At 33.5% G+C, this 18569-nt stretch overlaps 1 protein-coding gene across 1 annotated transcript; it reads left to right on the top strand.

Annotated features, from left to right (window-relative positions):
• The first annotated feature begins 3743 nt into the window (after positions 1–3743).
• LOC126740768 (serine protease gd-like) lies at positions 3744–14430 on the top strand. Its single transcript, XM_050446928.1, has 8 exons — positions 3744–4048; positions 7655–7814; positions 7877–8021; positions 8177–8403; positions 13471–13646; positions 13721–13850; positions 13903–14034; positions 14094–14430. Exons 1-8 carry the CDS (start codon positions 3818–3820, stop codon positions 14288–14290), a joined length of 1398 nt encoding a protein of 465 aa, XP_050302885.1. The 5' UTR covers positions 3744–3817; the 3' UTR covers positions 14291–14430.
• Positions 14431–18569: the final 4139 nt, after the last annotated feature.

Raw genomic sequence — 18569 nt, 5'->3', positions numbered from 1 at the left:
GGATAATCGCTTCTTTTTTATAGTGAGCATTAGTTCTGGTACTCGCATTCAATAATTTATTTTTGGTTTATTGTGAATAAGATCTATTTTGTATTGTTTTGTCAGCTATATATCGCCTCTCTTGTAATAGCTCGAAACTAAATAAAAGACGACTAATATTTACTTGAATTGTCTTGACTTCAAGTGTTTTGGCTTTTACACCCCTGGAGCAATTTGCCAGCTCATTTGTACACGGGTTTTGTCTAGATCGAACCATTACTTAACACTGAACTTTTGCTTTTATTAAGTGCCGTGCGTTTGTTTTTTTTTTTTTTTTTTTGACTTGGTTATCCAATGTTAACATAAGAATTTGGTTGCAAGATATTAAGGAATAAGGGAATTAAATACTGGGTTGTGACACAAACAGGTAAGTTACCTAATACCATTGCCTGGCAGGATTATTTGTAATTAACACTTTATTTTATTGTTTTTTTGAGTTTTGCATGTATTGGGTTGGTACTCTTTAATATTACCTTTGGAGACCGTCATTCTTTGTCTAAAATTTTATAGGAAGATAAAACAGCTTTTTACCTTTACCTTTATCCCTTTTTTTGACGAATGTGCGATAACCACCAAAGCCTACAATTTTATTTATCTGACATCCCGAGAATATATGGTCCAGAGTCTCTGTTTCCCCACAATCACAAAGCTGGTTCAGTTTTTTTCCTATTTTATGAAGATTCTGTGCAGTTAGGCAGTGACCAGTTCTCATCGTAGTGATATTGTTATGTGTTCCTATCCATCAACCCATATATCCCTATGCTAGACTTTTTTGGAAAGCTAGGTTGAATTTTTTTTTGTACCATTTGCCTTGTCGTCTGACCCATGGTTAGCGTGTTCTTGGCTAATTCTTTCCTTGACATGGTAATATCGGCGAGGGTTCCAGAGGGAGGTTTTTAGGTACATTTAGTTCTTTACCTATATTTGTCAGGTTTGTCATTCCCTGTCAGGTTAGAATACTTAAGAATCCAAGCTTTAAAAATGAGTCTTTGTGGTTTTGAGGATAATTTCATCGTTGTCCGGATTGACTGTTTTTCTGTTTAACTTTTTCAGAGCACTTCTCGAGTCTGTAGTTGATAATCAGTGCAGATATCTACTTCATTAGGTAGGCTTCGAGGATTGTGTTTTTTTAAGGCAGTGCACACCAAGGCCTGTTCTATATCCTTTTTTGATCCATTCCATATTTGGATCTGTCTATCTAGAATTAGGTAATTTAGGTTGTTTATATGAGCTTGCTTCATGTTTCCTGAGGTTTAGATTGAATATTGGGAGATTTTGTAGTTGAATTTCTCTCTCTATCTCAAAGCAGAGTAAAGTGTATTTCATTTTGTGGTGGTATGGGTTGTAATAGTCCAGTGTTTGTACTAGGTATAGAATCTTTGATCCTTTCCAGTAATTTGGACTTTATAGTTTAAAATATTTTATTTTTCTAAGAGTTGGAATATGTGGGTGTGTTGGAATAAGTGTAAACAGTTTACACTTGATAACGGTTGGAGATACTTACCAACCGAAACGTCGTGTTACATTAAATAAATAAGACAATGCAAGTTCGACAAGATGTTTTCACTGTACCATTGTCTACCACCTTCAAAAACTGAAGGTAAGTTATCGATGGTGTGCTTGCTCCTGGACTAATGTATATTTGGATAATCTCCACAAAAGTTGGACAGCAGGAGCACGCAATCGACAAATATTATTTTCACGATAATAAACTACTTCGCGCACTCGCTCTGTTGACTCAACTTTTACATTCCAACAATATGTTTTTGTTCAACAAAGACAAGGCTACAATTTTCAAACAAAAAAAAATCCTCTTCTGTATGACGAGAATTCTGTGTATATCAGATGAGTTGTTCCCAAAAATCACTAGCTAGCCTAGACTGGATCTAAGCACCTAGAGCAGTTGTAGTGCTCACAAGTTTTGTTATTACCCCAAGGGTATAACAGTACCTAGATATACAGCATGTTAGACTTTCTAACCTAAACGCTTATTAATTTAATGATCCCACGAAAATAATAAGCTAATAAAGGCTCTTCTTAACCACTGCAACTGATTGAAATCACTTGCTCAGTTCTAATTCCGAATGTAAGGGATTGTATTCTGCATTTTGGTTACATAAAAAAACAGATCATTTGCCGTGACATATTCATGAAGACATTTCGTTATCATAGGCATCTTATATAAACATTTCCAATAAATACCAAAAATTTAGATCTTTACCCTAGAGAACCGTATACTTATTAGAGATACGTGAGAGCTCATTTGTATGGACAATGTACACGACATCTCAGGTTACTACTAATACTACAGACTTACACAAACACTGAACTATGGCTATTTACATCGACATCACTTTTATGGTTTGATACTTTTATTATGTCTGAATAGCTCGTATTCTAGGCTTGTCCTTTCGAAAGTCATTCTATGCGTTCAAACAAAAGACTTCAGTCTTTATGTTTACAAAAATCTTGACAACCCTATTTGACCAGAAAAATCGTTATAGTTTCTTGCTAAATATGAATTTAATGAGTGTATCATAAAATGTATGTACGATCTACTTAATTCATAAATAAAACACCACTTTTTGTATTGATTGATTATATACACAAAAAGTGGTATGTTTTATGTATGAAAGTTGTATGAATTAAAATAGCACTTTAAAAGGCTATTTGTTGTTAGGATGTAACCTATTCTAGTATCAGATAGATAGCACCTTTGTATTAATGTATCCCATCTGATAATACATATAATATTTACAAAACTGGTCAGGTTATTTTTTCTTTTGATCTTAATAAACATTCTACCTATTTTCTTAAATGTCTGTGAACATTCCATAATAACAATTAGGAAATTATTTGCATTTATTCCTAAAGAAAGATCCCCTTAAGGTACAGAACATTTAAACATTGGTAGAACTTTGGAATGTTTGCTGAACGATGTTTGCTATCAAGAAATTATTATATGCTTAAAATTTGCTAGAAAGAACTTTTGCCATTCCGGTTTGGTTTTTTAAATTACTAGTTAGTAGTTTCCAAATACTTATAAATAGATGTCGAGAAAAATAGATTTTTTAAGAAACGTGGTAGTAATTTAAACATTTCCAATATTAAACCAGACCAAAAAATCTCTAAAATTAAATGTAAAAACGCGTTCCAGGAAAAATATTGTAGTTTCCTTCCAAACGCTATAATGTACCATTTGTGTCAAAAACATAAACATCTAAATGGTATATGAAAAGTGCCTTTATTTAACCTTTTTAAATATTGCTTTATACAGGGATTTTCCTTTAGAAATAATTGATTTAGTAACAGATTAGTTACTAGCTTTAACGTAGCTCACATTGTTTTTATTCAAATAAAATAAATTAAAAAAGGCATTAATGATTTTATTATAAAATTACGAAAAAATTAAAATAATTCATTATTATGCCTGTTTAATTTCAGATTCTTTTAAATTACTTTCTTTATTAAATTGTGTGCCTAATATAACTTATAATAATTTTTATATAGTATAACTTACATGTACGCAATTCTTTCTTTTTATCGTTCTTCTATTTAAAAAAAATATTTATTTTTACTAATTACGTGCATAGATTTATCTTTTTGTCTTATTCGTGCGCCACTGTCTTTTATTATTAACAAAAAGTCGGTAAAACCAGATCTCATATATATAGACTCCTTGCGCTTCATTCGAGAATTACAAATTAATACTGACGAGTCAATGCCATCAGATGATATAAACAAACACATTTACATAGAATAATTTTAGTTGACTACCATGAACGTCTTTAGACGGGCTGTTATATTTTTTATAGTTTTTTTGTTAGCTATTGTTGAAATCACAACACAAGTATTACCAAACTCTCCTTGTCCAGACGTCTTTCAGTACCAAACTGATCCGAATGGTTATGTTTATGGGAGAATCAGTATACCGTACGATGGAAGCAGCGATTTACTTTTGGGAGTTAACGCCTCCATGAAGGGTTATTATAGTGATAATAATAAAGTGGTAAGTCAATAATGGGTTTCTTTAAGATGTGGTTATTTTTCGGTTTTTGTTAGTAATTAGCTTTATTTATTTGAAATTAAAAACACGGTAAAATATAATTAATTGTTAAAAAAATATACTAATCTGATAAAAAAACCAGGAATAAAACGCTCACTTAAAAATTCAATAATTATCATGTTTAATATTTATCTTATTATATTTGTATCTTAAAATATGTATTTTTGACAAAGATAGCCTAACTTGAATAATAATGTGTTTTGACAAATTTTATACCCAAAATTTAAAAAATATATATATATATATTTAAATATATAGTAAAGCTAGAATTATTAAATATATAAATTATAAATTTTAATTACATAAATTAAATAAATATTTGTCTTCAAGTGACCATAATAATAGCTTTTTTTTAAATCTCTCAATTCAAGTTTGTCTGAATAAAAGAGACGCTTATACTTATGTCAGATGAAGATTTTTTTATATGAAAAGTATAACAAAATAAGAAATTATACAAAAAATTTTCTAATCGGTAAACAAAGAAAATACAGATTTTTGTTTAAAAAATGTTTAAGTATTTATTTATGTTTTATTAAACTGGGAACAAAATTTTAATTTAGGCTTTCAATATACAATTAAAAACTAATTTAATCAAAAATATCCCTTTTTTAAATATTAAAATTTTCGTTTAATTAATTGTTTTTTTTTTATTTAAAAATGAAAGTTATCACGGATGATTAAATGTTAAAACGATATTTTTTCCATTCTTGGTTTTCTGGTTGCCAATAAGCAAAAACTTTTTCTTTTTTTGAAATATTAATATTCTTACAATTTATTATGATTGCTTGTAGTTTCATTTTATCATTTTTATAACTTTTTATATGGGTTATTGTGCAGCTGTATAGAAGTGCAGCTTTTGATTTTTCTGCAGCCAGCGGCCATTGTCTTGCAAATATTTAATTTAAAAATTGAGAAATGCTGCATTTTATGTGTTTTTAGTAAAAAAATCAGATTATTTTATTATCTGTTTATTTTCCATATATTTTATGTATTACTTCTTATTCCTGTGCATTGATATTTTATACAACTAAAGAGTCATTGCTGGAATAGTAATAGAATTCCACCAATGTTTGATATATTCAATATTTCGGGTTTACAAATATTTCTAGTAAAAATTAGATTGAAAATACTACGGTTGAAGGAATAAATATATTAAGGTTGAAAAAAGTTTTAATTATTAAAAAAATATTGTTCTTCTCGGCAAAGTTTTATAAGAATTAATTATAAGATACTGACTAGTTAAACAATAAAGCTTGGTAATAAATATTGAGGGATCGGATATATCTTCTATTAAAATATGAATGTATTTCAAGTTGCGAAAAAGATTAAAGTTAAGAAGATTAAAGAAAGAAAAAGTAAAAAATTAAAGGTTGGTTAAATTATGGCATAGTTACGCAATTTGATGCTTATAAAATTATCAATTAATTTTTTAAATCAGAATATTTCCGTAAATAACCGAAAAAAGATTTAAATTTGTTTTTTGTGACGTTAAAGGCTATTTTTTCCAACCTACCTAATCGATTTTAAAGTAATTCTACGATGCTATGTAATGTGTTCATCATCAACATTTCTTTTAATTTTAATTAGTAATTAGACTTGTTTTACTGTATAATTAATATGGCAAACCCAGGTACATACCTTAAAAGAAACCTAATAATGGCCTTAAATCTGAAATTAATATTTTACAAAATCTATATCTTATAGGAGAAAAAATTTCTGCCAAAATGCTAAGGAAAATATAAACATGATTTTTTTGATGCCAACAAGTGTGAACAAATTACAGCAAACCCTTAAAGAATCAAAAAGTAGACAAGATAAAGTAGGTTGGGATGAAATTCCCCTGAAAGCTCTAAACAAGTTGCTATACACCGCACTCCATACCCTCTGAAAGATTAAAAATTAGTCATTTTTAAATTTATCTGTTACCTACTCCGGGTAGTGATGGAGAAGCTTGGAATGAACTGCATTATATGGTTTCTTGAAATAAATAATATTTTAAAGAAGTTAGATTAGTTTAGATTTGTGAATACCATGGTTAGCAGGATAGTAAAAATACAATTTTTCAATCTCTTATTTTTCCTTTTATCTAGAATAAAAGATGGTGATGACTTCACCAAGGCGAATCTGTGCATCATGCCCTACTATTGGTCTAGCTTGAGAAATACAATTTTTGTGGCGAGCTTTGGATTTGCTAGACCTTGCATATTAACTGCATATTACCAATCAAAAGTATATTAAAAATACCGCCAAACAAATTTCTAAAATAATATTCTAATAAACAACTTCAGATTTGTAAATATATTAATTAAAAACAGATGATATGACCGAAAAACGGACAACCAGTAGCGCGGATTAAGTATTCACTAAATTAGAATTACCTCAACAAACCGGATCTGCACACTTAATTTACAAAGATAGCCATTAATTTTCGATTTCTATTAAGGTGTTTTTTTCCTAATTAGGTGATCATTTATTTTTGACCATCAGCAATCCAAAAATAAATCTCTCATCATATTTATAATTTTTATGAAGCGTAGATACATCAAAACATATATTTAAAAATATTTTTGTATTTATTAATTAAAACTATATTTTTTTTAAACTTAAATAAAATTCACCTCTAAATATGATCTGAAGATTACTGGTAAGCTTTGTTTTCTTATATGTTTTTGTTGAATTTTCCTTTTTTCGGGTTACATAAATTTAATTATTGTTTAGGTCTGATGATGCTCTAGTCGAGCGAAATATGTAACCTTTGTAATTTTATTAAATGTATTTGTGATGCTGTAGATTTCGTGTTTTTACCTTTTATAAAAGTGTATGACCAGCATCTTTGGGATAATAGATGAATTTTTCGAATGAAATAAGTGACAATTATGAATAATTCAAACTATTTTAAGATTTTGTTAATTTTTTTCATAAATTGTTACCAATATAATATACAGGAAAAAATGAATAGTGAAACTTTTTTCACAAAATCTGCTTTAAAGATAAAATACGTAATTCACAATAATTAATTCGGGGAATACAAATAACTTAATTAATATAAATACCATAATAAAAATCATAGTTCAATTCTATAGGAACTAATTAACTAGTTACTAGTAATCATAACAATCAATCGATGATCAAAGCATATTTCGTTTAAACCATAATAATGATAATGAATCTTAATAGATGTTATTTTTTCATTAGAATTATTTGTAGATAATGTATCCGGTTTTTATTTATACTCCTTAAAAATATTGTTTTTTCAGGAGGTTCTAAATGTCGATGTTTATGAGTCTTCTTAGAACACGTCGAAAAATGTAATACAACAACTGTCACAGGTTTGAGAGGTGCAAAGTATTTAAATTCCAATATTTCATGAAATATACACCCTTTACTTTTGTGAATCTCTTAAACCAATCACATTTTTGTATAAAATAAATTAACTGAAACTGTATATTTGGACGTCTAGTATAAATTCATCTTGTACCATTATAATGGTTCCTCTGGTCCCTGGGATTTATCCAGTATATTTTATTTATAACATAGGTTCTCTTTCAGAAACTAATTATAAAAATGGTAACACAAGGTCAGAATCTTATCCAACGAACGACGAGCACCGTAAATTATGACGTTCGCTTTCCAATACAAAATGCTATTCCAAAAATCACCAAGATCCGATTTAACCAACAAGATTTCTGCTCAGGACCTCCGGAAGACTGTAAATATAAGTCTTTATTTATTTTTTAATTTAATTTAATAATTTAAATTACTTATTTCTAGTGATTCCCGGAAGCCCTGGAGTGACAAGCCTCTGGTCTGGACATCACTACTATTTTCACACTTTAAACGAGAATTCTCCCGTTCCTTCTTTTGAACCTCATATCGACAATTCGAACAAAAATGTGTATAATGCTCAAGACGACAGGTAAGAAATTTAAACTTTTAACACTATAATCTGTTCTTGTGTTAGTTCTTTTCGTAGTAGAAGATATTTTTCTAAAATATGAATTCTTAAAAAAAAAACAAATAGTAATAATCTTTATTTTCTGCTTTTATTTGATTATAATTAATTTAATATAGGGCTTCTTCACCAAAACCAGAAATGACGCAGATCGCCACATTTCCACCCACCCAAAAAGTCCAAGAATGCGGTGTAAGTAAGATCAAACACATACCTCTTATCGTAGGGGGGAAAGAGGTTAGTGATGGTATGTTTCCTTGGTTAGCTGCCATGTTTACTAGCAGCGGAAATGGTTATGAGTACAAGTGCGTCGCCAATTTGATTTCGGATAGGCATGTAATTACCGGTAAGTGCCTCAACAAAGGTGCAAATATTAAAATATGTGAGATGCCTTATGATTGAAATTTATTAGTGTTTTCTGTATGGCAACTAGATCCTAAAATAGAGTGTGAAATAGAATCCTTAAAGGGATTTGGCGAAGGAGGTTGAATTTATTGTAAGTGGAGACTTGGAAAGTTTATTTTTTTAAGAATAGAATGCAGTCAGTGCGTTACTTAAAAAAGTTGCCTCGTATCTAAAAGTCTTAGAGATATCTAGGAATATGCATAAGTATATGCATCCCACAGTCATTGGCATCAAAACTTTCTCGGTGGTAATGTGGGGTCTCAATGGATTCTTTCTGACTGATTTGAGGTATCTATGGGCTTAATTAGAAAGTTTCTGATGCAAAGAGTTTTAGAGGTTTTTAAAACAAAAGCGCCCAATATATACTAACGTACTTAACATGAGATCACGTGCCAAAATATGTGATTTTGGTACGTCACAGTAGTGATAAATGAAAGGAGATACGTTATAAATCTTAGCATCTTACATCTTTAAATCTTAGCATCTTTACCCTTTGTTAGGTGTGAATTAAAATACTCGTTGCACAAGTAGTCAACTGATTTTTTTCAAACTACTAGAAACATTTATTTACACTGTATTTATTTAGGTCGATTTAAAAGTCGCGCCAATATTCCGACTTAAACTTGCCTCTTAGCGGCGACGGCTCCTTATACTTGCTAGACTACTATTCCGGCAGATTTGCTAAACTTTTACGTTTCTCCAGAGATGTCGTACGTCGTCATAAGTAAACCTCATTGCAACAGAATCTCTCGCAGAAATAACAACCCATGATTTTCTCCAAAAAATGAGGTTGAGGAATATAACAGCACCCCATAATTTGGACACCTGTAAACCTGAAGAATACCTCTTACATACTGCGTTCATCTCCAATTCAAGAATTGCTAGGCTTCTTAAATTCTCGGCAAGCTCCTTTAGAGAACACAAAGCGTTCCAAACGTCCTTATAGGTTGGCTTCCGACATGACGCCTCTGGTAACCAGGTAGAAAACATTTCTACCGGTCTCTTCATCAGTTATTTTAAGTGGCTGCCCGAGCTATTAGACCCACGCAGCTCTTGAATTATTTTGTATTTTCGGCAGAAAACCTCCAGATATTTGTATATCCTTAGCCACTCAATATGCAAGAGCATACTCAGTTGGAAAAGTAGACAGGTCTTGCTGCACTTCACAGGTCACGCCGTACCAACTCTTTCGGCCATTAGAAGGATGTGCCATGAATTCATAGAATGCCAAATCCGACTTTAGTTGTACCGCAATTCAACGTCTTCGTGATTTTCGTAATAAGGAGCCAGCCGGTTAAAGTAAGTGACTCGAGGTTTATCCCGCGGCGGATTTTGTATTCTGTAAAGAACATCGTTGATGACTTCCAGAACTTTGTATGCTCGTTCCCAGGATGTTTGAGGTTTTGCGCACAGAACCATTCGTCTCTTAGGTTCGTAAAGCCAAACCAAGTCACCGTTGTTCTACCTCTCGTCTTAGGCTATGAGATCATATGCGTCCTTCATCCGATCGCTGGCATCTTGAATGGAAACCCACGTGACTATGAATGACATCCATTCTTTGACGTAGCTCACTGATGTAATTCTCCCGGTTCTCATCGGTTCCTGGCGGGTAACCACAGTTCAGAGCGCATGGCAGACAGATTCCTCTTCCCATGACTATTCGAGCAAGAGACTCTCCTGTGGTTTTATGGAGATCGATAAGCCAGCAGAAATAAATGAAGAAAGTTATCCTAGTCTCTTTGGAGGCCAAAGACTATTTTGATCAAATACCGATTAATGGTTCTATTCATTCGTTTCACCATGCCATCTCAAATATTTTCATAGACTCCTACAAATAAGTATCGGATAATGTCAAAAAATAAAACTATAAGACCTAAATATACAACTTTTAAAAGGCCTTAAAAAACCTATAAAAAATCTAGAAATAACTAAAAACTACGAATATAAGAAAACAGTACCATCTGACTGTGAATGTAATGTAGTAGTCCTCTTTTTTTATTCTAAGCACCTTCCAACTGTTCAAGAAACAGCTGCTGAAAATGTTGTGCTTAGTCTAAATGTAGATCGAAAGGTACACCAAATCGGCAGATCCATTCTTTTATTAAAGCGTCGGGGACAGTAGAGGCTTCCCGATTTGATAGAGGGTACGCCTGAAACCATTTGCTGAAGTAGTCTATCAAGACTACAATGTACTTATTCCCTGCTTCTGATTCCGGAAATGTACCGGCAACGTCAATAGCAAAGGAACTTCTCACGTTTTCCTGATGCAGCCTTCTGATTTTTCTGCGATCCATTACTTGCCGCACATAAACGCATTTCCTGCACAGGTCCTTTACGGTTGCTTTACTATTGAGTCAGTAGAATCTTTCCCTAACTTTTCACAACGTCTTTATTACTTTAAGATGTCCTAACACACCCGCATGGATTTCCTCTAGCAATCCGACATTTAGGCACAACAATTTGCCTTCTTGCCACTTTGCTGTCGTGGTCAACTATTTTCTGCTGCAAAAATCCATCTTCCAAAATTAGGGAGTCCCATTATGCCCAATATGACTTGACATTGAGAGAATACTTGGCAAATTGACTTCTTTCGTTCCTTTATCCAGTTAAGGGTTATCTGGATATTGAGATGTTGGTCTCTTATAAGATCTGCATTTCGCAAATTATTATTGACGATGGTGGTTTTTAACAACTGAGCATCTTTCTTCTTTGCTTGCAGAATCTCGGACAGGGTCTTCTTGATACGGCTTGCTGAATGCAAGTCGACGATTTCTTCTTTGCATGGATTTTTCTTAGTTTGGTGGTAGTTGAACTGTTGCCTTTTGGACAGTGTCTTCTTATGTGACCTGCTTTGCGACATTTCCGACATTTGCGACATTTCCTCCAGTGTCCATTTCTGACGTCTACCCCCTCCATAAACCTGCCTAATGATCAGCTTGACTGACTCAAAGTTGTTCTCTATTAAAATCACTTGGCGGTCACGATCCTGTGCCTTGTTCGTGTTTTTGGCAGTTTCAAATTTAAGGGCCCGTGTTAGTGTATCTACTAACTTAGGTGAATGTGCTAATAGTAAGCCCGACCTCACTTCACCATAGAGTCCATCCAGGAATGCTTAAACTGCCAAACGTTCCATGGCTCTTTCCGGGACATCTGGATATGCCGTTTGAACCAAACGCGCAATCTCAGGTTCAAGTTCTTCATGTGGTAGATATGTTCCAGGTGTGACTAACCATAACGCGCTTCCAAATGCCTCACCAGGTGGTTTTAGACTTCTTACTCTTCAAGGGACATTATTTTTAGGATGGCAGGAAAATCTTCTTTCAAGGCCAACGTAAAGGCAATGGTCTTCTCCCTGGGTAACCAGCCGCTTTAAACTAACACTAATAAATATACCACGATGTAGTACCATCAAATTGAGGTGGTTTAAGGGACATTAGCCCAACGGCACAAACTTTGTTCTTGTGGTCCACTGCTGAAGGTCGACAGGGCAGCTTATCGAAAGTGTTGACTGTGTGAGCAAGTAAAATGAGAAAGTGATTTTGTTTTGAACTTCCGGGATTCTGTCCTCCATTAATGGAAGAATCTCTTTTTTAGTAAAAAAGATTTTTCTTCTTTTAATTCCTTCTTATTTTCTAAAATTTTTTCTTCTAACCTGCCATAATTCATTCTCTCTTAGTGTGGCGTACTTTTTTTCCAGTTTTGCACTATTTTTCAGCAATTTAGCTTTCAGTCTAGCGTAATTATCTAGCAGCTTCACTTCCAGCTTGACGACATTTTTTAAACCTTCATCCGTTTTTGCAGAATTTTCCAGCAATTTAGCTTCCAGGTTAGCAGAATTTTCTAGCAATTCGTTTTTCAAATCTTGCAACAATTGATCGATATCTTGCAGCACCAGCAAAAACAAACATGTCCGTATCATCGCCTTCCTCAAGTAATGAGTTACGAAGCCGCTTCAGCAGAAGTCCGCTTTATTTCCCGTAATAACATTTCTTTCGTAGTTTCTTTCCTCCAGCTTCTTTTTTAGCTCAACAACTTTTAAACCCACCAGCTTTGGCATTTTCATACACGGATAGTCTGATTTATTTCAGTTCACTATTACTGATTTTTCACCAATCTCCAGTTGACTGACTGAACTGATTTATTGTACACGTACACACTAAACACGATCACTTAAGATTACTAGACTATATTTATTGACACTGTATTCATTTATTAATATTTATATTGATTTAAAAGTCGTGCCAATATTTCGACTCAAACTAGCCTTCCAGCGGCGATGGGTCCGTAGTAGACCTTTGTTCCGGAAGATTCGCTGACCTTCCACGAGTCTCCAGAGATGTCGTGCGGTGTGCCAACTTGCGTCATGCGTGGACTTCAGAATAATGAAGAACAGCTGATATTCGCTACATTGCTAGTATTTTTACAATATGAATAAGATGTATAAAATTAGTACTTGTTCAAGAAGAAAGCCTTGAGGTGGCGTCCGAAGCTTCAATTGTGATCCTCGTAAGGCTAACAGGTCTAGGACTTCTTTCCCTACTTTCTTTTAGTAGGGACTAAGAGTGTTAAAAAGAAAGATCCATTTGCACAGTCTGTGATAATCAAGCAAAGAAACTTTCACGTTCTCCTGGGCTTGGAATAAGAAATAGATATTAAAATAGGGAGTCTAAGATCTCTAGGCGAGGTCTTTCAAACCGGGATAGTAGGAATACCGGCAGGGATAATAGGAAGCTATCCAATAATTGTATATATAAACTCTTTTGTAAAGTCTATATATCTAGCCAATTAAATATATATATATGACAAGAAATAATAGTGGATATCACGTCTGGAGACTTGGAATACTCTTACCCATTTTCATCTAAGACTGGATTCTTGAAAAATCGTTTGAAAGGGTACCAGCTAATATGTTTTTTTATATAATTGATCTAGAACCATTTAATTTATAACTTGTAAAGGTACTTCACTCCTAGCTCTAATTTTACTTTCGCTTTCTTTTGAATTTCAGCTGCCAGATGCGTGAACCTCCATAGACTTCAAGTCGTAAAAACAGAAGATATTTTATTTGTTTTTGGAAAAAGCAACCTAAGATACTGGGCGACCAGCGGCGCTGTTACAAGAGGAGCATCGGAGGTTCACACTAATCCAGAATTTAACTCCAACTCTGGCCATGGGGATGTTACAGTAAGACATTTTTCCTTTCCTTCATGAACATTATTCCTGATGGTTCATGATTAATTTAATAAATTTACTTTTAGATAATAACGTTGGATAGGCCTGTAGAGTTTTCAGGCACCATTTCCCCAATATGCTTGTGGGAGGGTGGTAATGAATTAGACCATATTATAAATAGAACTGGAACAGTGGCTGGATGGGGAGCAGATGAAAGTATTGCATTAATTTATGGAAAATAGTTCTCGTAATAAATTAACTTTTTTAGTTGCACAAAAGAACCATAAGTTTAGTATTTCTGAAGCAAAATCTGTGGATATGCCAGTGGTGTCTCAGGATAGTTGCTTGTTTTCCAACTTTTCGTATCTTACCTTGACTTCAGATATAACATTTTGTGCGGGTACTATATTTACATTTTTGTACGATGATGTGTAAGTTTTTTCAATTTATTTTTTACAGGTGAACGGGATGGTAGTGGTACCTGTATAGGAGACAGTGGCGCCGGCTTTATGATGGTTAAAAATGGAAAATTCTATCTCCGAGGCTTAGCTTCACTGGTTTTAAGTGATAAAGGAAAATGTGATCTTGCTAATTTTATGGTTTTCTGTGATGTGGGAAAACTTACGGACTGGATAAGACAGTTTATAAACAGTTAATTAATGTAACTATACTAGTATATGCTATATTTCACTAGTATGTATATATTATATGTGCCAAATATATTGCCATTCTAAGATAAAGAACTAGTGAAATCAGAATATGCCTTTGAAAATTATTAATAAAAATTTTGAGACTATTTCTTCCGTGTTTTTCATAAATTTACAAGATGTCATAAGCATAAGTTTGAGGTCTGTGGATTGATCATTCTCCCTTCAACTGCGAATTATTTGTCTATTATTATGGTAAGCCTACCCGATAGCATAAATCCATCTCATGAGAATCTAGTAGATACCATTGTCTGGACAAAATATATAATTTATAATACCTTACATGTTAAAGGGAAATTGTTTTATCAGCAATACTAATGTAAAATATAATAAGTAGCATAGAGACAAATAAAAAAATCAATCAAGATCAAGACAAAAAATTATGAGACAAATCAAGAATCAAAAGGTGACTGAATAGATGAAAATTACTGATTTTCTTTTTGACTGTCTTGGTATTAAATTTCACTCTATATGTCATCTTTTAGCTGAAATTGTGTTTACTTTAATTAGTCAACTAACTATGTACTGATAAAACAAGAGGCGGAGATGTGCTTATCACAATTTCTTCAAGAGCTTGTGCACCAGTCTCATTGAGCAGACCTTTGTGGAAACAAAAGCTGAAAACAAATCAATTATTTTTGGTACTGCATACGTTTCCTCAACATCTCTTTGCGATAAATATGGTCAGTACTATTTGGACGATTTAGATGGGGTCAAAAGGTTTTATGATTCATCCTTAATGATTTTTGGGGGCTTTTATCTTCGGTAAAAAATAATTTAATAATATTATTATCTATATAAAATTTATTAATATCTATGTAGACATTATTATATATATTACTTACGTTGATTGAAATCAATGTCCTGGTTATGTAAATGTTAGTTGATGCCACAGTCATACATTTGGCTATACCGATTATAGGTCCGGCGCCTACCGGCCGTTTTGCAGATCTCAGTCTAGCAAGTGAGTCCGCTTCTTTGTTTCCAGCATAGATGCGTATGCATAGAAAGTCATTGCCTCGAATTGCACCCGAAGGTCCAAGAGCGGAATCCTCAACATAGTCTCAAGCTCTACTTGGGGCTGCAGGCATGGAACCCATTATGCTAGTCATGCAAGGCGTTGGACTTTATCCAGTTAAGCTTAAATTTTTGTTTTCTCCGTACAGGGTCACCCAACGATAGCCCGGTAGAGGTTTGACAATAGATAATCTCGAAGGATCTTAGGATTCTTAGGAGACAGACCAGAGGTGCTACCGAAAGCTCTCTTACAGGCGCAAAGCGCGCAGCTGGTCTTAAGTCTGATGTCTGCGTGATCATACTAGAAGTTGTAATCTAATGTGTTTCCAAAAATCTAAATGCCCTGGAGTACTCCAACTGCAGGCCTCCCAGGGACACAACAGGTGGTGTACCAAAATACGAGAAGCTCTGCTTTGTTTATCCTTAGATCGACCCAAACAAAGCAGATAGATGTAATAGTGTGATAGATAAATAGTGCCTCTCGGAGGGCCATTTGTCCACTATACGCAGTACCCACAGGGTTCTGAAACCTGATATCCGAGTGCTTGGTAGATTATTGCGAAGTGAGTGTTCAATAAAACGTTCAATATCTAGGAACGCACCCAGATAGGCCTTTTAATTTCCCGGAGCACTCTCCACCTTGCTCACAAGGTGACGTTGGGCCAGGTTCATGGAGTTGCCTGTCTGGTAGGCGTTTTGTTGCATATGCAGTGGTCTTTTAGCCAAGGTACTCTTTCTTAGGTATCGGTCAATCAGCCTCTGTATCGTCTTCAGCAGAAAACTGGCAAGGCTGATTGGTTAGTACGATTTTAAGTCTTTGTAGACGCTTTTTTCTGGTTTTGGGATAAACACAACTTTTACCTCTTTCCATAACTTGGGGACGTGGTGCTGAGTAATGAGAGTCTTGAATGGCCTGACTAAATGCAGAGTGAGTACATCCAATCGATTTTGCAAGAGGCATATATATAACCCATCCATTCCCGGAATTTGAAAGGATGGAATATTTTTGATTTGATTGCCCATTTCACCATCTCGTCGATTATCGCTCTAGCAGTACCGTACTCGTTAATCGAGCCCGCGTGTTGCTAGGGGGATTATCAGACAAGTTGAAGTCTGGACGTGGGTACGTAGCAAAACCTCCTAGGCCTCCCGCTCATTGGTAGCCGCCATCTGGCAGTGATAGCGACACCAATTTAGCATAATCCTTGGACAGTGCACAGGCGTGCCGCAAAGAACAGCCCTGCAGAACCGCCTCCAGCAGGACTATTTTAGAGTCCCTAAGTACCTTTTTGTACTGGGTTTGCACTGCGTGGAACGCGAGCTCTGCCATGCGAAGGAGTCGGCGTGTCAATAGTGTCATGGTGTGATTGTAAAATCGATAACAGGCGTTGTAGTAGAAAGTGCTAGGCCGTTTGAGCACAGAAAGTCAACCAGGGAGCGCCCCTTTATGTTAACATCTCTATATCCCCAAAGACAGTGTTATAAATTGGAATCACAGTCCATGAAAAGCGAGAGACACTAGTCTTCACAATATTTGACTACTGCAGTGATGACCGGGGAAGAATGAGTCAATTTTTATCACTAAACTATTCATAACATAAAAGCTAAAATTTTTTAATTATGTCGAATTCTTAAAGTTTATGGTTTATGGTATTTGAAAAGCCCTCGGGTACAATAAAATTTTCAGTAATTCAAACGTTTTTTTTTTGGTAAATTATTTTTTTTTGCTTTATTCTAAATATCTTCTCCCTTCTCTTAAAAAATTTGTTTAAAAAAATTGTGTCCACGGTGCAAACAGTTTATCCCTACAAAATATATTTTTAAAAGAAGCATATTTGTTTATTAAATAGGAGATACGTTTTTGTTAAAAAATTTTAGTTTTTGTTTCCGACCTTGACGTGTAATAAATATTGTCACTGTAGCTGTTGGGCTTCTTTTTTAAATTAATTAAAACTGAAAAAATTATTTAATATGTAATCAAGAATAAGTAGTTTATGTTATGCTATATTAACTAAGCCCTAGAACTAATTAATACTATTTTTAAAATTTTAAATATTAGTGTAGTTCACTAATTTAGTAAAAAAAGTATTAATATTTATTGTTTCAATATAGTAGGCATTATGATTAAATAGATCACCTCCTCGATTTGAGTAACTTTTTTAATTAATAGTAATTTTTTAAGGATATGAAAATAAAAGTACCATATTCTTTAGAAATAAGTAGCCAATTTTTGAAATAATTATTTAAACTAAAATTGCTATTAGTTATTGGTTGGAGAATGTAGTTAAGGTCCACACTAATAAGCCCCTAAAAGTCTTTTTCCGAAGTCCCGAGATATTTAACGTTATTAGCCATAATATATTTTTATAAAACCAATATAAATTATTTATTTATAAATCCAATATAGCTGCAAGAGATCAATCTTTTGGTATTTGTGTATATAAAGCCGACTGACAAGCTTTTGGGAATAAAACTCAGATTGATTCTGTCTATAGTGAGTTTTCAAAGCTTGACCAAGTACACAGATGTAAATAGCTCCGCACGCTATATATAGCGAGCGGAGCTATTTACATCTGTGCCAAGTATAATTTCATATAATACGAATAAAATTAAAGCCTCATTTCTCGCATGCCCAGACTCTTTTAGGTGTACTGCAAAAGTTCCAATGTAAACAGTAACAATTTAAACAGAAACTATTTTTCATTATTCAGTTTACTATTCTTAATTAAATAATAAAATGTGGTTGAGAACCTCCCAGATCAATCTGTATAGTCTCTAGCTAATTGGTCACTGACTAATAATCTTTCTCTATATATTAAATAGAACTGACATCTTACGGTCTGTTGCTTAAAGAACTTTAATTCACAAATTATCATTATACCCACATATTTAAGATAACTAAATAAAAACTAAAATATTTTATTTGTCTTTGGATATGTGATCAAATCTAAAAAATAGTGCAGTATGATCTTGACCCTACAATATCGAGTTTATATAGTTATACTCCCTGGAGCGAATCCATCATGGTAAAGTTGATGATTTGGAAGTATACTCCAAATGGACACAAAACTCTATGGATGATGCCCAGATCTCTCGAATATTGGTTTCAATATTCTCTGCCGTGACTTGTCCGATTATGAGCTTTCTATTATTTTACTCCAATAATACCATTTCAATCATACAACTATGAAGAATACTGCTTAGCTATCAC

The sequence above is a fragment of the Anthonomus grandis genome, chromosome 9, assembly GCF_022605725.1.
Source record: "Anthonomus grandis grandis chromosome 9, icAntGran1.3, whole genome shotgun sequence".
Taxonomy (NCBI): Eukaryota; Metazoa; Arthropoda; class Insecta; order Coleoptera; family Curculionidae; genus Anthonomus; species Anthonomus grandis.
Note: the sequence above shows the minus strand (reverse complement) of the source record. Positions and strands in the feature narration are given on the sequence as shown.